This window comes from Drosophila gunungcola, assembly GCF_025200985.1.
Source record: "Drosophila gunungcola strain Sukarami chromosome X unlocalized genomic scaffold, Dgunungcola_SK_2 000038F, whole genome shotgun sequence".
NCBI lineage: Eukaryota > Metazoa > Arthropoda > Insecta > Diptera > Drosophilidae > Drosophila > Drosophila gunungcola.
The window spans coordinates 326,036-346,795 of NW_026453189.1; the positions used below are offsets into that span (position 1 = coordinate 326,036).

General features: G+C 37.4%; 4 protein-coding genes across 7 annotated transcripts; 2 read left to right on the plus strand and 2 right to left on the minus strand.

Annotated features, from left to right (window-relative positions):
* Positions 1-494: 494 nt before the first annotated feature.
* Positions 495-5,321, minus strand: LOC128260731 (XK-related protein 6). 4 transcript variants are annotated; one of them, XM_052993952.1, is made up of 6 exons: positions 5,210-5,321; positions 4,528-5,142; positions 4,314-4,469; positions 4,013-4,143; positions 3,258-3,410; positions 495-2,801 (listed from the first exon to the last, which is right to left on the minus strand). In XM_052993952.1, the coding sequence occupies exons 2-6, from the start codon at positions 4,749-4,751 to the stop codon at positions 2,782-2,784; spliced, it is 684 nt and encodes a 227-aa protein (XP_052849912.1). In that variant the 5' UTR covers positions 4,752-5,142; positions 5,210-5,321; the 3' UTR covers positions 495-2,781. The 4 variants fall into 4 exon arrangements, 2 of the variants coding, with proteins under 2 accessions (XP_052849912.1, XP_052849911.1); XM_052993951.1 differs by having other exon boundaries at positions 495-3,195; positions 5,210-5,311; XR_008268164.1 differs by lacking the exon at positions 495-2,801 and adding an exon at positions 3,055-3,195 and having other exon boundaries at positions 4,059-4,143; positions 5,210-5,313.
* An 87-nt stretch (positions 5,322-5,408) lies between these two features.
* On the plus strand, positions 5,409-7,053 carry LOC128260737 (27 kDa hemolymph protein). The gene has a single exon (XM_052993960.1). It carries the CDS (start codon positions 5,605-5,607, stop codon positions 6,514-6,516), a length of 912 nt encoding a protein of 303 aa, XP_052849920.1. The 5' UTR covers positions 5,409-5,604; the 3' UTR covers positions 6,517-7,053.
* Positions 7,054-10,897: 3,844 nt separating this feature from the next.
* LOC128260742 (peptidyl-prolyl cis-trans isomerase) lies at positions 10,898-13,446 on the plus strand. Its single transcript, XM_052993969.1, has 2 exons — positions 10,898-11,173; positions 12,508-13,446. Exons 1-2 carry the CDS (start codon positions 10,916-10,918, stop codon positions 12,931-12,933), a joined length of 684 nt encoding a protein of 227 aa, XP_052849929.1. The 5' UTR covers positions 10,898-10,915; the 3' UTR covers positions 12,934-13,446.
* Positions 13,447-18,512, minus strand: LOC128260716 (WASH complex subunit 4). The gene is made up of 9 exons (XM_052993926.1): positions 18,384-18,512; positions 17,810-18,318; positions 17,524-17,748; positions 16,373-17,473; positions 16,063-16,315; positions 15,317-15,471; positions 14,824-15,250; positions 13,964-14,169; positions 13,447-13,907 (listed from the first exon to the last, which is right to left on the minus strand). The coding sequence occupies exons 1-9, from the start codon at positions 18,415-18,417 to the stop codon at positions 13,467-13,469; spliced, it is 3,351 nt and encodes a 1,116-aa protein (XP_052849886.1). The 5' UTR covers positions 18,418-18,512; the 3' UTR covers positions 13,447-13,466.
* Between the last annotated feature and the right edge of the window lie 2,248 nt (positions 18,513-20,760).

Below are 20,760 nucleotides of genomic sequence, written 5' to 3' on the forward strand. Positions count from 1 at the left end.
AAGCACGAACACGAACTATGGACTAATAGCCTAGTCCCACAGATCACCATTTACCATCTCTTTCAAAGAAGGTCCCTAAGGTTTTTCCGGGCCAAAAATTTCCCGATAATTCCTTGACGGTGGAATTTACATTCCAAGCCGCACGTCTCTAGTCGATATTTATGCCCTCTTTCCACACAGTCCATCCGTTGGAAACGGTTGGAATTTTCAATAAATGTTTAACACAGAGCACATCCACCATCCGATTTCAGCTGATCTGAACAGCTGTGGCTCGTCAAAACGTAAACAAAGTCAACAGCATAACGGTACAGCAACCAGAATATACTGCGTTTTCTCGTGTTTTTTTTTTTTCCAAAGCAATCAAAAACTGCAAGAACTATAAAAATCAGGTTTTGTAGTGGTAGCACTGATTAAATATCGTTAAGTATCGGTATTTTTTAAATCTTTTAATCGCATTTATTATCACTCTTTTTTTAAATGCCACTTTTAGCCTTATGTGAGTCCCTGTGCATTACTAATACGGGTATGACATTACATTGTTCGCCTCATTCATTGACGAATTCATTGAAGCTCAGAGACAAAGACAAATATATGGATACTGCTTGCGATTTTTTTGGTTATAAAATCACGGTCACACTGCCTTTATAATGTTAAATTCAACCTTTATTGTTTTGTTTATTATATTGTGTTTATCCCGCTAAATTTAACGTTTAAAGGTTTTCTGTTGTTACCCTTAAATGATAAAAATATTTCGTATACATTTCGCTTTTTCATTCCGTTTAGTCGTCAACTTTAATCAATAAGCAAAATTGTACTTTTTAGATAAAATTTTGGTCATTGATGTATTGGCCCCGGTAGTATTTCATCAAATGGTATTTTTATACCAAAACCTAGTGCACATTTTTTTAATATCGGGTATCGGTTCCGACAATTTTCCTCATTCATTACTCATTGAAATCGTCATAGTAAAAATCGTATAGAGTAAAAAATAAATGAGCAATGAATGAGGTGAACAATGTAGTGTCATAAGCCAATTAAAAAATGGCATTCATCAATTCAGTATACAATTTGCTGCCTTGCCCACTTCTCTTTCGATTACTCTTCTGGTTCACAGAAATTAAGATGGCCGACATAAAAACTCAAATTAGGCGTATTCAGCAGATTTACATGATCACTGATGGACCAGTAATCAGTGCTCATGTATGTTCTGCTGAACGCTTATGATACATTACGCGTTATTTAATTTTTGTTTTATTTACATTCTAAATTTTCTGTTTATTCCTATCGATATTCATACCACCGATGTTGGCTAGCAGATATGTATCATGTATCAAGAAAAGGTAGCGTACTATTTGTACACTCCTTTTTTGCTGATCATGATGGACGAATTTTTAAATCATTAACTTGTGATCATACGTGTTCAGCAGAAATATCGAAAGAAATCCATCAGTGATCATGTTGTTTTGCTGAATACGCCCATTGTTACACGAAAAGAGTTTAGAGTCGAACCGAAATCCCATCGGCTAAATATTGCATAGAGACGTTCGTTTGTGAACATTAATCAAATAGGATTAAACGGAAATTTTTTATTTTTGCAATACATTTTTTTGGAGTAGGTGGTTGTAAATATAGTTGGAAATGTATTTTTTTAATAGAAGTGTACTTCAGCAAATTTCTGCCTCTACTTATTTAATGGCATTGTGTAAAAGTCGAAAATTCTTTCGCGACTATATATAAAAAGGAAAAAAAAGTAAGAATAGAGCTTACAAAAAATGCTTAATCATATTTCTTTAGCCTATCACAAAAACAAATTTGATATCCATATTGATCATTAAAGATTTCCATTAATATATATATTCTGATTTTATATATTCATGTTTTTTTATTAATTTCGGTTGGGTTTTCGACATAACCCACGTGCAAAAATGTAATTTTAACTTTTCAAGGTTTTCAGTTGTTGCCTTTTAATGGTCAAATATATTTCGTATACATTTAAGCCTCGCCTTTTTATTTCGTTTTGTCGTCAACTCCAATAAATGAGCAAATTTAAACTTTTTAAAATTTAATTTTGCTCATTGAGTTATTGGCCCTGGTAGTATTTCATCGAATGTTATTTTTATACCAAAACCCGGTGCATATTTTTTACTGTTGGGTATCGGTTCTGACAATTTTCCTCATTCATTGCTTATTGGAATCGTCATAGGTTGTCTTGCTCGCACTTACGTAAAGTCGTATAGTTAAAACAAAAATTGAGCAATGAATGAGGCCAACAATAAAGTGTCATAAGCCCATAAATAACTGTCATTTTAAATTAATAATTACAGTATTATTCGGGAGAACAATGAGAAGACGGTGAAGAAGTGAAACTTCAATTCACACTGCCAACGTTTGCGCTAAACGTCTTCTTCTTCCGAGTGCTCAAAACAAAGTGAAATTCAACCAAAACTTAGCAAAAGAAATGGCAAATTTACTGCATGTGGATTTTATTTTGACCAAAAGTCCCACTTTTTCACCGTCTTCTCATCGTTCCACCAAAAAAATACTGTAATGTAAATTGGCTATAACCCTAGTACTCAGATCGACGAACAGTTTCGTCAGAGTAAAAAGTTTATTTCTTCTAGTTTTGTGTAATTATCGAAACTGTGTGTGTGTTACGGAGTTACTCTCAGTCAGCTGGCTTGTTTTGTCGCTATTAATGTATTCGATTTTGCTGTTATTTTTCCGGTTATTTGCCTCTCGCTCTCTCTCATGACTGACGAACGGATTTCGTCGATCCAAGTACTAAACTTTATAGATTTTTACTATACTAAAAATATGTTGGTATAGTATTAGGATGGCAGTTAGAGTAGTAAAAAAGTATGAGCATGATGCCGATAATATACAAGGCAATTATGACAATCGAAAGATATAGGGGAATATACAGGGCGCAGGCGAATGTGTTTTGCAATAAGCAAAACGTAAGGTAAAATGCATATTTATACTTGGTTGGTGAATCCTTAACGGGGGTAAAAATAAATAGGTACACTACGCCAAAGCAAAGGCAGTACAGGTAGTTCATAAGCCGAGATTCGGCGATCATTGGAGAGTCTACCAGAAACAAAACAGAACCACACAAGCAAGCGTGCGTTGCACAGATGATCAGTGTTTCCACGGGAAAAAGACTGGCCATGTATGCGATGCAAAGCGTTCTCGAAACTACAAAATAAAATATAAATACTAGAGACTTGGCATGCTGGGAACCTCTACTAACTACTAACCGGTAAGACAAAGCAGGAACATAAATTGCAAAAATCTACCCTTTGCCGCAATATCATGTTTGTCCAGCTGTACCAAGCGGTTGGAGTGATTGTGCGCCTGGATACACCACGCTATGTTTCCAAAGTAGACGACGAAGGCAATAAGGCGATAGTCTGAAAATATAATTTAAAAATTTTGTTTTACTTTCGTCGAATAACATTACAAAGGACACTATTATTTAATTAATTGAAATGGATTTTTTTAGATAAATTATTTACGTTCGTTAAATTTATTCTGAACACTGCATTTGGTATTGCAACGTTTTCCCTAAATTTGTAATACAGCTTATTATAGGTACAATCAAAAGTTTTCTAGTACAAGTTAAATTGTTTAGTTAAAGTTTCGACGAATCTAAAAGTGTTCTAGACAAAACTGTTGGTTTTACTTCGGAGGTGGTAATCGGGGAAATCAAAGATAAAACGCGCAGACTTCGATTCAGATCAGTTTGAAATATAAGAAGAAAGTAGGGCTAATTCGTATTTTTTTTACCCCTTTTTTCACCTATTGGTAAAACTTTGAGAACTTGTTATTGTAAAATGAAAAATAAAACAAAACTCAACGATTTTACCTTGCAAATTGTGTACAGTAATAGTGTTCAAACGATCGGTTTTGAAATTATAGGGGGCACCGACATTGAAAACATGAGTTGTGGGAAAATTTAGACAATACACTCATGAACAACAAAGTAACTCATTAAGTATTATGTGCATGTTACAAGTAAAGTCCTTTATCGATCGCAGCACTATGACGAGTTGTAATACTTTCTGCGGTGCGGATTCCAGGAATGAATCAAAAAGCCGTACGAAGCCAACATTGCACTCTTCCGTCAAAAGTTTTTGATAGTATCTAAAAATAAAATTATAACACACAAATTAATTTTTTTTTTATTCTAAACGGTTATGGAACAACTTTACAAACTTCTAGCGAAAGGCAATCATAAAGAGCGTAACAACTGAAGGCGATGTACATATGGATGTACAAGGCTGACGAGATCAGGTGTCATTGCCTTCACTCACCTTATCTCCTCCTCTTGGTCATCCCGCTTTTTAGCCTCGCTATATTTCAGTGCATAGTTGAGGGCGTATCCATCGCGGAAAAGATACGAGATCACGGCGTTTGAGTACACGCCTCTGTCCAGGATGCGTTCTTGGCCCAAATGGGCGGCCCTTAAACTGAAATTAACGTTATCTCCGCTTGGGCCGATTTAGCAAGCTCCTGCCGATTTCTTACATGTGAATGTATATAACCGATGTGACTACCATGGGCACAAGGATCGAGCCCACTGTCCATGCACAGTATCCGTAAGATTCTTCCATCCAATACTCCAAGGCCAGGCTCCAGTTGATAAAGATGGAAACAAATCTCCATAGAATGGAAACCCCTGTTATCATCATGCTTAATTTGGAGATCGGCTCCATGGTGAGCGCGTCCACTTCCGTCCTTTGTTCGGCCATATCATCATGTTAACTGCCCCAGACTATAAAATCGCACTTTGCCGCATAATTTCGACTTGGTCAACTTGAACCAAGTTCACAACATTACATTAGAGAGGAAAATTAAAGAAGCGAAATCCGCGTGAACTTGTTCGATTGAACCACCAATGGATCTCAATTCAATGTTATCGGAAGCAACTCCCAATCTCAATCGATAGCCTAATCCTTGCTGTTGATATATATTTATCTACAAATATTTAGGATGTTCCATAAACGACTAAATTGCTGAATTGTCGAAAATTCAAACAGCTGGTCTGCTTTACTGTAGTATTTCTCAACATTTTTCAAGCAAGTGAAATTTCACTCATTTAATTGATTTTATAGTTGGAAAAGACATAAAGCACGCAAAAGTCTGGGCAAAATATAGGGAATCAGGCATTTAATCGTCTAGTGAATATTGCGGAAATGTTTACACTTACATAGTTAAAATATTAAGTCCTGATATTTTTAGTATGAGTACACCACGATGTAGTCATTGAAAATTGTATATTAATGGGAAACCCCTATATCTTCCGCAACGCAACAAAGAAATGAGAAGTTGACATCGATAATCGCCCCAAAACAGTCTGTGGGTTTGCTATCGATAGTGTTATCGCTGTTTATACACCTCTAGCCGACGGGTGGGATGGATTATAATATGCAATCATAATTAAATTAATTTTTCCAATTGCTTATATGCATATTCTGTGATTTCGATTTCCCAAACCAAATGATTATGTTATGGTTGCTTAATCGAGAGAAAGCGTTATAGTGCAAAACTCAGATGACCTTATAAACGGAGACAAAGGAGAAAAAGGAACAGTAAAAACTCAAAATGAACAGGACATTTTTGGCCAATGCAATCTGCGTAATATCGCTAGTTCTCCTCAATAATATTGGCATACGCGGCCAGCTGGACATTGAGCAGATCCAGACACAACTTCCAGAACAGCTTAGCAAGTCGAACTTCAGCATTAACGATGCCAAGGAACTGATCCGCAACAAATGCATCGAGGTGGCCGGCGAGGAGGCGGGTGGCCAGGCGTACGATGAGATTGAATCCGGATTTGTGGTCCTCGGTGAGTGTCTAAATGGCATTGTCAACTTCACGGCGATACAGCAGGAAATCCAAGAGGCCAGCCCCAAGGGCGAGCTCGATGTGGTGTTCAATAAATACTGCATCCGGCGATCCAATGCCGTAGAGTGCATCGATGAGTTCACGGCCAAGGTCACGCCCTGCCTGGTCGAAGAGGAGCGGGAGGGTCAGGATGTGTTCAAGCGGATCATTCAAAGCCTGCTCAACTTCGTTTGTCACAAGGACGGCGACCAGATAGCCCTCTTCATCGCCGAGCAGGGTCCTGAGTGCATCGAGTCGCAGAAGGACAACATCCAGCAGTGCGTGAACAGCACGTTTTCAGAGTATCTAAACTTCTCGGACCTGCAAGACAATCGTATCAAGTCGATCCCCAAGCTGACCGTGGGTCAAAAGCAGTGCGACGAAATGATGACCCTGCAATCCTGCGTGGTCAACAAGCTGGAGAAGTGCGAGGACATAACTCCGGCCAATCTCGTAGAGTCGATGTTCAACTTTATCAGAAACCAAACACTGTGCCGTGACAACCAAAAATCTCCTCTGATCGCTGAAGCCAGCGGAAGCCGAGGGACCCAAAAAATACCCCTTAATGTTTTTTGTTATCTCGGTTTCTATTGGTTTATTTTGCGATTTGCTTTTCAAAAATCTCCCTAGTTTTAAGCTGCATAGTTGTTCCGATAGGCAAGCCCAATATCTAAACTTTGTATAATGCTGTAGCTCACTAACACAAAGCGATTAATCAAAAACACGGTAATCACTATGGTAAAGTAACGCGGTTGCTAATTATGTGTCTGTGGAACCGGTGTCCATAGTTCAACATCTTTCCAGAAATGCCCTTGTGAAAACACTTCGATTTTTTTTTTTATTTGTGATCAACTGTCAAGAATAGTATGAAATACTCTTAAAATTCTCCGAAAGTATTTGGTTTTTTTAAGCTTCCCTTCTTTTGGTCTTTGTTATGCGTTTATCTCAATAGATTTAAAATAAAGTTGTTCCCTAGATTATTATTCTCATTAAGGGCAACTGAGGGTAATATCACTATTTCATAGTGGGCAGGGTAACGGTTCTGGATAAAAGGAATACTATACATTATGCATTAATAGTTTTACAAATGAATATACGTATCATTGTTGTAAAAATAAAGTTATCGAATTGAAAATAAATATTTTGTTACTAATTAATTTAAAAAAATACTTTTTTCATTTTTTTTATTTAAAAACTATACTTCTATATTACTATACCCTTGCAAAAGGTATTATAATTTTTGTCAGAAGTTTGCAACGCAGTTAGCCTATCAGTTTTAAAGCTATTGCATATAACATTTCCAAAAGTTGTCTTTTTATTGCAGGTAGTATATAAGTCGGAAGGAGCCGAATCGGACGACTACAATCAAAAAAATAAATAAAAACAAAATTATAACTTTTCCTCAAAGAATCAATAAAAAAAATATATGAAAAATATTACAACTTCGCTGTTTTTAATTTAATGTACTTCTATACAAGTAATGATTTATTGTTTTAGAATAACGGTTTTAATTGGGCGTTAAAATCATCTTAGCTTCACTGTTGTTAAAGGGTATTTAAACTTCGGCTTGCCCAAGGCTTCTTTCCTTCTTGCTTTAAGCCTAGTACTCAAATCGACGAAAACCGTTCGCCGCCTATGACAGAGCGGCGAAGACTTTTCGACAGTGCCTTTTTGCACGTTTTAAATATGATCGACGGCAAAATACTAGATATGTGCAGAGCGTTGCCAGACGTCTGGGCTGAACTCTCGATGATACGGGTATGACATTACATTGTTCGCTTCATTCATTGACAAATTCATTGAAGCTCAGAGACAGAGACAGCCATATGGAGATTGCTTGAGATTTTTTTGGTTACAAAATCACGGTCACACTGCCTTTTTAACGTTAAATTCAAACTTTATGGTTTTTTTTATAGCCTTTTTACTTTTCATTTCGTTTTGCCGTCAACTCCAATATTTAAGCAAAATTGTACTTTTTAAATATAATTTTGCTCATTGATGTATCGGCTCCGATGGTATTTTATTGAATGTTAGTTTTGTTGCCCAATTCCGTCTAGTAATTTACTATCGGGTATTGAGTTCTGTCAATATCCTCTATTCATTGCTCATTGGAATCGTCATACGTTTGTCCTGCTCTCACTTACGTAAAATCGTATAGTTAAAAAAATAAATGAGCAATGAATGAGGCCAACAATGTGGTGTCATAAGCCCATGAACGTTTGTCAGGGCCTGTCGAAAAGAATAAAAAATTTAATCTTTGGTGTTGTTGGAGGGAAACACGAAAAAGCCGCGTAACTGCCACCATTCCAATACCAATTTTAACTCTGGCGTGTATTTAATTCAACATCTTCGATTTTGCTTTTTTAAATTACTTGTTTGCCAGCAAGCCCAGCTGATTGACAGTATGACCGAAGAACTCAGATCGACGAAATACGTTCGTCAGCAATGAGAGAGAGTGAGAGACAAATAACCGGCGGACACTTTTCGTCGCCCTCGTTCAGAAACCAACGAAAAAATACAAGAAAATTCCAAAGCGTTTACAGATTTCTGAAATGAACTCTGGGTAAACGTATGTTAGGCCCTGACGAAAAGAATAAAATATAAAACCTTTTGAGGTTGGTGTTGGCAATGCATTGTATACATATTTCGGATAAAAAATGGACGGAAAAACCAAAAATAAATCACAAAAATCGACTACAATAATAAAATGTTGACGACAAAATATTCCCGATCTATCTTGGTGCCACTTTTCTGATATCAATTTTCGTGACGAGAACTAATGAAGCATTCGAAGCTTAGCCGTAGTACTCAGATAGACGAATAGTTTCGCCAGCGAAAAAACTTAGCTCTTTCCTTCTAAAATTGAGAAGGCACAACTGGTCTCAACACGTAATCACTAAATAAATGAAAATAAAGAAGCGGCTATACGGCTATTTAATGACAAAGCTGTTTGACAAATTCAGTAGAAAACATTTTGGGTCGTTTCCTTTCTGATAAATTTTCAGTAATTCAGAGATTCAGCCGTTTAGAGAATACAAAAATTCTATTATTTAATTGCATGAGCTCAAAACAAGACCAAACTTTTATGTACCATATTTTAACTATGCTGCGAAAAAATTTAGATGTCTTTTACCTCCCATATCTCAACTTAACCTTTGTTCTTCCCAGCAAGAATAGACCTGGTGATTTTCTTAACAAGTCATATTTGCAGGATTGCATATTATGCTAGCGTTATAGCCCCGTAGACTGGGGCAGTGTGAATTGCAGTTTCAGTTTTTTACCATCTCAAAAAATACTGTACATTTTAATTTAACATAACAGTTATTTAGTGATGGGATCAAAATATACTAAATATACTGGGTGAGACAACACAAGATAGGAACAGCAGAGGTTGACGGGGGAATATCTTGGGAAAGTTCGGGACGGCAAATTTATAGGCACCGTAATTAACGGAGACGGTAAAAGGTAGTAAATGTAAATTGGCTATAAAGGCTAATGCTACACATGTGAATGGCACGAACATCTGATCTCGGTTTTTTGTAGCCTGATTCCATAGCCTGATTCCATTGGACTTTTTAAATGTGCCTGATTCCATTGGCGCATTAGTATTTAGCTAATGCTACTCCGACACGAGCAGCTGATCTGGGTTTGTTTACTTTTGCATTTTGGCAAATCCAAAAGAAATTCCCAGAACGACCAAACAAAAAGTTTAATCTGACTTTTTATTATAGTTATCTAACAGTTTTAATTGTAGCAGGCAGTGAAAAATAAAATGACATATGTATGTAGTCAAGCCCTAAATATGTAAAAATGTGTCAAGGGGGAAATAGGGTTACTTCGTATTAAAAAACTCACAATTTTGCGAACTATTATCGACAAAAAATGTTAAATTGTTATATAATACTTATGGCACATTCACGTACTTATGGTATTTTAAAGAATACTGTGTTCAAAGATTCAAAGAGCGATATTGATACATCGACGTAATCGATTTCTCTGTAGCAGTAATGGATTATCCGAACTTAACAATTTAAAATTATATCGTAAGATAATCGATTGACCCTTATAACTTAATTTTAACGGAAAAATTCTAATAGGAGCTTTTGTAAGTAAAATTCATATATAAGCAAGGGTATTATAAACAAAAATAATTTTTTTGTGATCAGGGGTCAGAACGGATTTGGAAATTTCTGGACAGGCTATTCATGCTATACAAAAATAGATTCTGGGGCTCCTGTACAAATTAAAACTAAAAAAAAAATGTAAAATGTAAATGTAAAATGTAATGTAAAAAACAAATATAATAATTTGTAATTTTTTTTTAAAAGGTGAAAACAATTTACTTCCTACAGCAATACATACCAATTTTTGTAGGGAAAATTATCAAAAAAAAAGTAAGTTTACAGGGAAAAATTGTTAAAATAGTTAACAAATTCAAATTGTAAAAATGTATTTCAAAAGTAGTTTTAAAATTTAATACTGCAACTATTGTCATCAATGAAGTGCTTTATGTATTAATACACTGCATAAATGATTAATACTCAACGCTGATTACATATTTTGTTTAAATATCAATAATGAGATAGAATGCCAGCTGGCATGGCGATTCGATGAAAATAAACAAAATTACAAACCAAAGTCAATGAATAAAAAAAAGCTGGAATTCATTGCCGCATTAAAACACATTTAGCATAATGCGACATTTATTTACACAGGGACTTCCATAAGGCAAAAGTCATTTGCCCCTAACATATTTAGTAATAATAACGGAAAATAGATTCAGAGATTCTGTCGTTTAGGCCCATATTATAATTTTGATAATCGTTTTCCTTTTATCAACAAAATCCATTAAATATTAAGTAGTTTTTCTGATCAGTGATGACGGTGAACGTGGCCACTTTTTCGCTGTGAAGGAAATGGACCGAAAAGTGCGTTCGTAGCTGCCCTAAAGTGATGTAACAGCTCGCGATGGGTGGAATCGAACACCCCGCCTATCGTGTATGTAGTATCATACACGCGGTCATACACGATGGTCTCTTTCGGTGCAACTCTGATTCGTCACTTTCGGTATAAGTCGGCAGCGGCATTTCACATTGCTGAGTCCGCCATTTTAACTAAAAAATCTATAACCCTAGCTTCGTCGGCGTGCAGTGCGAATAGGGGTCAGTTGCAATTTGGAATTCAGATTGTTCGCGATTATTCGAAAGCATCGAAGATGAGTACTTTGCCTAAGGTATTTTTCGATATGACCGCCGATGGCGAGCCCCTCGGTAGGATAATAATGGAGGTAAGTTAAATAATTTTAAATGCAAGATAGGACGGTTTTTTTTATTTGTGAAAATTATTACTAGAGAAAGTCAAAAACACGTGATTGTTAAATTGTACATTTTTTGTTCATCCTTTATTTCTGCTATGTATATGCCGCAAGTGCTGTGTACACACATTTTTTTGACTTACATACATATAATATGCAAAAACGCATTGCTTTTGCATATGTATGTATATATTAGCCTAGAATTGCCTTATTTTCCATATTTGTACACACATGCCTGAGTAATTGCATGACAATGTACCCTACTGTATACTTAGTACTTTAATCGCTTTTACAGCCGTTGAAAATCGTAATCTTTGTAGAAGTGGAATTTTTTTAATTTAATTGACGTGTCGGCAAACGTTTGCGAGTGTGGTGCAATTTTTACCGGTATTCATATGTATATGGGTGTCAGTACATATGTACATTTTTCTGTTGTGTGCGAGTAGCTGCCCCATACTCACGCAGATCAATACAGATACCATAACCTCCAAGCGGTCACTCACGTATGTACAGTGTACACAGAGATATTCGGGTGTGAATGCGCGAGTTCTGTAAACCCGTTTGAAAAATGAACTCAGTTTTAATTCCGTTGATGATGTAATTTTCATTTGTCTATTAAGTTAGAGTTTATATTGCATCGGGCTGTATTTTTAGCAGCCGGGCCAAGTCATTGTCCGGATAGACAGTCAACCCACATGTCTGGGGACTTCTAAAAATGATACACTTTAATACAGTGGGCAAACATTAATAAAAATGCCTAAACGTATTTACTATTTCATTTTGTTAGTATTTTTTTAAGTTCAATAATCCCTAACATGCCTCCAAAATTTCAAATCGAAAATTTTACGATTTTTTCTAGGTATTTAACATTTAAAATTTAGAAAAAAAAAATTATAGTATGTGTTTATAATTCATGACAATTTATAGGATAAATTATTAACAAGTTGTGCCTTTCGGGGAGGCTAAGTGATTTGAAAGGCGCGAAATTTAAATGCACTGGAAATGTATTGGGACGACCTAAAATTGCATTCAAAGATTATAACTCTTGAACCTTCTTTTGCGATTTTAATGCAAAGGTACAAAATATTAAAACCAAAAGTCTAAGGGCTGTTATCTGATGTTTATGGCAGTTAAAATAGTAGGTTTAAATTTGTAAATACATAACGGGGTCAATTTGGATGTTTTAAATTAAAAATGGCCTTTAGTTTGGCAGCATAATTTGTACAAGTCAACGCACCGACCACAGATTTTATTATTTTTTATTTTGTACTAATCAAAATTTCTATTTATTTGATTGCCTCTTTTAGCTGCGCTCCGACGTCGTGCCTAAGACCGCCGAGAACTTCCGCGCCTTGTGCACCGGCGAAAAGGGATTCGGCTACAAGGGCTCTATTTTCCACCGCGTCATCCCCAACTTTATGTGCCAGGGCGGCGACTTCACCAACCACAATGGCACTGGTGGCAAGTCCATCTACGGCAACAAGTTCCCCGACGAGAACTTCCAGCTGAAGCACACTGGCTCCGGAATCCTGTCGATGGCCAACGCTGGCGCCAACACGAACGGATCCCAGTTCTTTGTTTGCACCGTGAAGACCGCCTGGTTGGACAACAAGCACGTCGTCTTCGGCGAGGTCGTTGAGGGCCTGGATGTGGTCAAGAAGATCGAATCTTACGGCTCGCAGTCCGGCAAGACCTCTAAGAAGATCATGGTTGCTAATTGTGGTTCTCTTTAAGAATGCAGACAAAGCAAGATTACAAGAAGAAAAATCTGTTAAGACGAAAACCATTTGCATTTTCTCCCTACATTTTTTTTACCAACTACTGTAATATTACGAAATACAATACAACATATTTTCAATAGACATGTTTAAATATTCCCATTGGGTTTTTGGCCAGTAAATTGTATATGGGGGCCAAAATTCAATATAAATAGAGCCTCGTTATGTGAGTTAGTAAGTTTTGAGATTACATACATGAAAACACTGTCTAAATTCTATGTTACTTTCGATCGGATAGTAAAGATCGCAAAGCAGGCTATGTCTATGGCTTAAACATATAACTTTCACATTTCCATTGAAAAAAAAAAACGAGACACGTGCGCATAAACGAGGGGCTTAGCAAAATGTTTGATGTTAATATCGGCATGCAAAACTAACGCTATATATACCAACGTTCTACGATATGTACCGGAATCGGAATTGTATTTTCGTCTTAATAAAGGTCAATAAACGGCACCCAACTACTGATCAGTGTGTTGTCAACAGTTTTATTGGAAGAATATTTCGGAGCTACTCAGGGTGGCGTACAGTAGATTGTATTCATGTTCATATGCATTCAAATGTCGTTCTGTTATGGCCACGGTCTGCAAGAGCTTCTCGTCCAGCTGCTCGGATGCAGTCTGCTGGCGTTTCAGGATGTCGCGCACCTTGTAGCGCTCCTCGTTTAGGTGCTGGGTGGTGGTTTGGCTCCAGCCCAGCTCATGGAACTCCAACTGCTGGTTCAGCAGGTTGAGAATGTAGACCAGGCCGATGGCAAAGCCATCCTCGAACAGCGAGATCTTGGTCAGGTCCTTCTTGTGGATCTTAAGCTTCTGCTTAACCCTGTAGTCGATGTAGTTCATAATGAGCGCAGGCGTGATAAGGTAGAAGGTTTTTAGGTGATGGTTATGTGGATTGCATAGGAAGGGCTGAAAACCTTGTAGGAGGAGCTGAAATACAAATTGCTAAGAAGTCGCATTTTTGACCAAATCATACCCTAACTCACCTTAAAGTAATTTGTGCTGTCCGAATAGCATTCCTTCATGTGGCCTAGGCTCTTTTCGTACTCCTTGATGGAGCCCTCTGTGGCCTCGTGCACTTTAGTGCCTCCGGATTTGAAGTTAGTGTCAAGCCTGGTCTTATATGAACGGCTCCTAAAGTTCGCGTTCTTGCTTCCTGCCTGCAGGAGGCGCACATAGCCCACAGCATTGCCTAAATTGAAACCGAATAGTTACCAAAATCATTCAAACTTTTAATTAGTTAAAATAAAGGGTTGGAGCTTCAGGAAGACCAATCATAACATATAGAGGTTTTTAATGGATCACATATACGAAGTTCTTATGACGCTTATGCCGACGAAAAATAGGAGACATATAAAGACATATGTAGATAAATGTGTAGCTTAAAAGTTTATCTCCGTGAGGGGTTCGATTTTTTGCATGCGGAAAGATTATATGTATATATAATGGCGTCGGAAACGGTTCCTTCATCCTTATAAAATCGTTTGCTTAATAAAACACATTTTACTTTTTTAACAAAAAGTATCAAATGGTAAACAAATAGTTTTCCTATCGCATCTATGGTCCAGGTTTTTTTTTTTGCGTATTCGGGGAGGTGAAATTTAAAAATATTGTTTTTTTTTTTGCTCAACAGCTTCAATGACAGAAGTTTAGAAACCTTTAAAGCCTCGAGTTACAAACTTTTTACTATGCTTCCGGCCTTTTACAAATAGTAGTAAGACTAGTGTACTTTATATAATCACAGAAAACTAGAATTTTTCAGAAAAAGTGAACCAGCTGACCACTAAATAAATTTGGAATGGAGTATCGGATTGGGCGTATTGAAATATATATGTATTTTACCTACCGACTTGGGTGATAACCTTTCTAAATAGGTCCATATAGGTCTCGCCGTTGCTAGAACATCCCAGTTTTCTGATCTTCTTGAGAAAGCTATCAGCGCGCTCGTATGGATACGATTGGTAGGGCTGGCTGTGCTTGTGCTCCGAGTGAAACCGTAGCTCTTTGAGCAGCCGCGATTTGATCTGCTCGTCGTGCAGAAAAGTGGAGAAGGTGTAGAACTTCTGGCGCAGAAACTGGTAGATGAAGTTAACAGTGGTGTTGATGATCCCGGTGCCGTGCGTCTGTACCGAGTTGGCCACGTGCCGTGTGCCGATGATGTCCAGGTGCTTGCTCTTGCTGTGCGTTTCCACAAACAACTGCAGGTTCATATTGTAGGCATAGGAGGAGGCAAACGTGTGGATGCTGCGCATGATCTGGAGCACGTCTATACCCTGCCGGTGTAACAACGAAGCGGATTAATGAGTTAGTGGTGCAGACTGGAGAGCTGGGTTGGTTACTTGGTCAATGATCTGCTTGGGCAGGTGGTCATCCATGGGACGGAGCTGCAGGACCTTGTTGGCCAAATGACGCATCTTTTCATATGACTTCCAGTCGTGCGGGGCGATTGTCGTTAGGTTGTAGAACGTTGCAGTAAAATAGTTTTCTAGGTGATCTAAAAGAACCGTCAGAAGTCGGTGTCATTACCCGAAAACCCACGAAACAAGTATAGATGTTCAAAACAGTGTTGTGCAATTTCACAGACTTCTGAAAAGTTTGTTTTTTAATGTCTAATCTAATCTACTAGACAATTATTTTGAAATTTATTTCCTGTAATCCATTTTTATTGGTGCTTTTATAAGCGAAATTAATTATTTTCACTTTCAAAAATTTTGAAATGCAATCGACAGTGCTTCCTGAATAACTTTTCTCTTTATCAAAATAATTTGATTTTTTCATTTGGTTTGATTTTGCGGTAAGTTTTGTTTGCACACCGCAAATTAGGTTTTTTTAAGACGCCACCAGAGATTTTCTGTTGCATTTTTACATGGAAATTCTATTACAACTGACACTGTGTTGCCAAAAAAAATATACATATATCTTAAATAGTTGCTCATTTTTGACCGACAAACCTTACATCCCCTGATCAATTTTGTAAAAAAAATATACGAACTACATAAATTTAAAACTTTAAATTTATTTAGTTTATATATTAATAAGAAAAAATACAATTTTGGGCTAACGCAAAATCTAGGTAAGCACTTACCTCTTATAATATTGAAGTCTCCGACGTTTTCAGTAGATCCTGCATTGATGCAAAGGCGATAGTCTAGCGCACTTTGCTGGAATGGTTGGTCTTGATTCTGGAACAGGTGCGAAAGGGCCTCCACCCGCAGAAAGAACTCAAAGTGGTTACTTAAAAACGCAATAATACAGTCGTTGGCCGATTGTTTGGGAAACCGCGAACCCCTAAATAGAGCCATGCTCTTGTCCAGGTGATGGCTCACTGACACAAAGTTCTGCAGACGAAAGGTCAAAAAAGATGTCGCATTGCCTTTTGTAAAGTTTATCATTACCTGTAGGGAGTACGGATTACGCTGCATCTCTGTGTAATCCTTCAGCACCGAATTGTTCATAAAACAGTAACTATATATCAGGCTCGGCGAGTCCGACGAGTCCAGTTGCCCCCTGATATCGCGCATAAGGCTGCTGATGTTATTAGCTCGAAGTAGAATCGACCTGATCAGCTTCTGATTATCGGCAGGCAGGATACGATTATCGAGGAACTCGCCAAGTGCCAGATTTATAAAAGTCAGTCGGTTTTTGCTTGGAAAGCCCATAATGGACTTCTCAACCAGCTTTATCGTTGACAAAAAGTTCATCTTGCGCTGCAGCAACTTAAGATCAGCGATTTTCTTTTTTGTGGTGTGTAGCAAGTGCAGGACCTTTTGTTTCTGCCATTGAATCAGCGAGCTGATAAATCGCACGAAGTTTATTTGGTTTGTCTCGAAGGTATTCTGAAGAACCTTTAGGTACTGAAGCAATCGAGAAACCACGAACCAGTCGAACTTGGACAAGGGCGTCATGAGAGCCGCGTGGCGGTTGATCAGGGAGACGGACAGGACGGTGACCTGCTCTGCATAGGACTGGCCTGTGAGAATCAGCTGCGAGAAGGTCTTTAGGTGACCAAAGACTCCGGCATCGAACACTCTCTGCATTTGAATCGACCACAGCGAGATCTGGGTGCCCAACTGGCGGCAGCTCTTCTGGTCGCTAAGCTTAAATTTATCCAGGACTGTGCTATGAATTTTTGGACCGTGGGGATCTTGCGTTCGAGTTGGTGACTTCATCAGTGTTTTGACGTGTTGCGAAAGGAATGCGGAGGGCGACCAGAAAACACTTTGGTTGAGGGGCACCTGCTGATGCCTGCCCACCAAGTCGACAACGCTCCGGACTAATTTTCCCTCCATTTGGATGCCAAACTCATGTACCACCACAACGAAGGCAGTCAGGCGAATTATGTGCTTGGGATCCTCGTAGTTTCTATATTCGTTGTTCTGACTCACATCGATGTCAAGAAGCTGTTTGCGAATGTAGGCATTGGAATGCTGCGTGATGCAGTTCACAACGTTCAGGCTGAATTCCTTTTTCAACTCCATAAGGCCATCTAGAAGAATCTGTTTAACAAATTAATTGTGTAATTTTCCTGTTTTGGAGTAATCCATACCCGAAAGAAATCCTTAGTGATCAGATTCTCGATATCAACCAGGGACCCACTAAGGCCGTTGAGCTCCATGCTCGTGTATTGTTGAGAGGATAGTCTACTATTGTTGGACAACGTAACTAGCCTTTTCTTGTAAAGTGACCACATGGCGGAGATCTTTGATTGGTTCGCCAGTTCGTTAAAAACGACAACGTGCTCCAATAATTCAGCCATAGCATCGAAGACAGCCTGTTGATTAAAGTGGAACAGATTCTAATTTCTTTACTTTATTTCAAACCGTTTTACTTACGAATATGTGGACTTCAGTGATGTCCACTGGCACACTCACGGCTGCGGCTATTTGCTTCCACAGATTTTGAAGTATCAGAATCATACGTTTGAGCAAAAAGTAAACCTGACACAGGAAATCAATGGAGCTACTCATGCCAACCAAGGCTCCTTCCAAGACGGCGCTTTCGGAAGATTGGAAATGTGACGAATCGTTCAGCCGAAAGTCGCGGAACAGAAATGCGAGCTGAAACCTTCTTGCTTTCCGGGACAAGTTTCGGCACTGGTTGCAGAGATTCGCCAAAGTCGTTAGGGGTTTATTTGCCATAAGCTCCGATTCCTCAAAGTTCTTATCCGAAACGATGGAGTCGTTGTTAACGAATTTCACCTCTATTACGGGTGCCATATATATAGATGATGCAGGCTCGAAAACATCCGAATTTGGGAGCTCATTCCTTAACATTTTTAATTTCCCATCGTGCTCTGACACAAAAGCGCCGTAGTCCCTCAGGATATCTTCGGCAAACAACGCTTAAACATAATAATGTGGGGAAAACGTTAACGCAAATAGGTGTCATTTGAATTTTCATACGTACACATAGAGCTTTGCTCGTCCTTCATGTTTACCATTTCAAATTATGTTTTTGTTTTGATTTTCGCATTAGTAATAATAGCGATGGCACGTTTTAAGTGGGTCGCTATTTTCTTCGATGTCGATATTTTTCGATAAATGTAATAGCCCGATTCCATTGCCACAGTTTTTATACCCTTGCATAGGTTATTCAATTTTTAAGTATATACATTCTTGATCAGCATCACCAGATGAGTCCATCTAGCCATGTCCGTCTGTCCGTTTTTACGCAAGCTTGTACTTCAGTTTTAAGGCAATCTGCATACAACTTTCCCAAAAAATTGTGCTTCTTTTACAGGAAATCCGGTTTGGACGACTATGTATGTCATATAGCTCTTATAGGAACGTTAAAAAAAATTTTATATTTTTGTTTATTTTATTTTTTGAGTTACAGTAATGATTTAATATTTCAGAACTACGTTTTAATTTAAACCTCATAAAGCTGACCATCGAATAATACAGCGACAAATCATCATATCTTCACTGTTGTTAAAAATTTATGTATAAAAGAATAAATATAGCTGTTAAGAATATATTTATTTTCTGCAATACCGGCATAATCCTTGTAGAACTTCGTCTTGCCGAAGTATGCTTCTTTTCTTTCCTTTCCTTTCTCAAATATTTGAATTTTCATACGTACACATAGAGCTTTGCTCGTCCTTCATGTTTACCATTTCAAATTATGTTTTTGTTTTGATTTTCGCATTAGTAATATAGCGATGGCACGTTTTTAATGGGTGGCTATTTTCTTCGATTTCGATATTTTTCGATAAGTGTTATAGCCCGATTCCATTGTCACAGTTTGTATACCCTTGCATAGGTTATTCAATTTTTAAGTATATATTCTTGACTAGAATCACCAGGTGAGTCCATCTAGCCATCTTTTACGCAAGCTTGTATTTCAGTTTTAAGGCAATCTGCATACAGCTTTCCAAAAAATTGTGCTTCTTTTACAGGAAATCTCTTATAGGAACGTTCAAAATATTATATATTTGTTTCTTTTTATTTTTTCGAGTTACAGTATAGATTTAATATATCAGAACTACGTTTTTAATGTTAATCTCATGTAGCTGACCGATCGAATAATACATCGGGAAATCATCATATCTTCACTGTTTTTAAACATTTATGCATAAAAGAATAAATATAGCTGTTTAGAAAATATTTAATTTCTGCAATACCTGCATAATCCTTGTAGAACTTTGTCTTGCCGAAGTTTGCTTCTTTTTTTCCTTTCCTTTCTCAAATACCATTGAACTACTATATTATATACTATATTTATACCATTAACTATAAGGGTGCTTTTATCATTTTCATTTTTAATATATACCATTAAAAATGTCATGTAGGCCTAAATTTACACATCCAGTGACACTTTGAGAAGTTCTTCTTCCCTACCAAAATATGAACCTTTTAAAACTTACAGGGGTGTAACAAGATTGAAACTTAAAGTAAAATGGATAAACACCAAGTACAAGCCTTCCAAAGGAGAATAGCAGCGAGTAAGGAATGACTTACCCAATAGGCATAGACGCTGTCCAATGTGAAAGGGGGATAACGTGATAATAGCCCTTTTACACTGTCCCGAGTTTGCTATAGATGTCAAAGATAACACACAAAAAGCATTTACCTTAGTGAATAAAAAAATGGGGTGACTCTAAAAAGCTATTTTACACCATTCCTGCCACATAAAATTTTAAAGTGGCTAAGATTCGATTTCAAATCATTTTACCGTCACCAAGGTCCTATCAACTTAAGTGACAATTTTAACCATTTTAAATTTAAATTTTAATCCGAATTTTCAAATTCAAAACAGCTGTCGACACTTTCGTACAACAGTATATTGCCCTTATTGCGTGAGGGGCTTGCATAGCCGAAGAGCAAAGTGCCGATCGCTGGTTTGATAGTCTACTCAAATGATATGTAACAGTATTTTTATTACGTTTGAAAAAATAAACAAAAATTGTATAGAATTTTACACCTTTTTTCCGCTCAATATCGTCAATTGATCTTATCGAGTATGCCAACGGCAATCGCATCCTTGTGTGCGTGGATTTTCTTTTCTAGCATCAAACAATATATATGAGTGTTGTTTTAATTTTTGATCTACTATAAGAGGTCTTCCAGCATCCCTGATTTGATGTGCTTATAACAGGCGAAGAGAAAAGGCAATTTTAAAACTGCTATATTACAGAATGACAAAACAAAATGGAAAACAACTGTTCATATAAGGCGAGTTGCCTATTTCGATACCATATGAATTAAGCGTTAGGAAAAGCGGCAAAACTAATAAACACAGCTGTAATGCTACAAAATGCAACTTTATATTATTTAGCGAGTCC

What these genes read in the sequence shown, in the direction of transcription:
- LOC128260731 (XM_052993951.1), bottom strand. Translation starts at nt 4,751, where the DNA reads ATGGCCGAACAAAGGACGGAAGTGGACGCGCTCACCATGGAGCCGATC. An exon ending in ATCGATAAAGGACTTTACTT is followed by an intron (nt 3,411 to 4,012) that starts GTAACATGCACA and finishes TTATATTTTCAG; the next exon opens with ACTATCGCCTTATTGCCTTC. An exon ending in GTTCCTGCTTTGTCTTACCG is followed by an intron (nt 3,196 to 3,257) that starts GTTAGTAGTTAG and finishes TTTATTTTGTAG; the next exon opens with TTTCGAGAACGCTTTGCATC.
- LOC128260737 (XM_052993960.1), top strand. Translation starts at nt 5,605, where the DNA reads ATGAACAGGACATTTTTGGCCAATGCAATCTGCGTAATATCGCTAGTT.
- LOC128260742 (XM_052993969.1), top strand. Translation starts at nt 10,916, where the DNA reads ATGGTCTCTTTCGGTGCAACTCTGATTCGTCACTTTCGGTATAAGTCG. An exon ending in TCGGTAGGATAATAATGGAG is followed by an intron (nt 11,174 to 12,507) that starts GTAAGTTAAATA and finishes TGCCTCTTTTAG; the next exon opens with CTGCGCTCCGACGTCGTGCC.
- LOC128260716 (XM_052993926.1), bottom strand. Translation starts at nt 18,417, where the DNA reads ATGGTAAACATGAAGGACGAGCAAAGCTCTATGT. An exon ending in GGACGAGCAAAGCTCTATGT is followed by an intron (nt 18,319 to 18,383) that starts GTACGTATGAAA and finishes ATTATGTTTAAG; the next exon opens with CGTTGTTTGCCGAAGATATC. An exon ending in GTAATCCGTACTCCCTACAG is followed by an intron (nt 16,316 to 16,372) that starts GTAATGATAAAC and finishes TTTCGTCTGCAG; the next exon opens with AACTTTGTGTCAGTGAGCCA.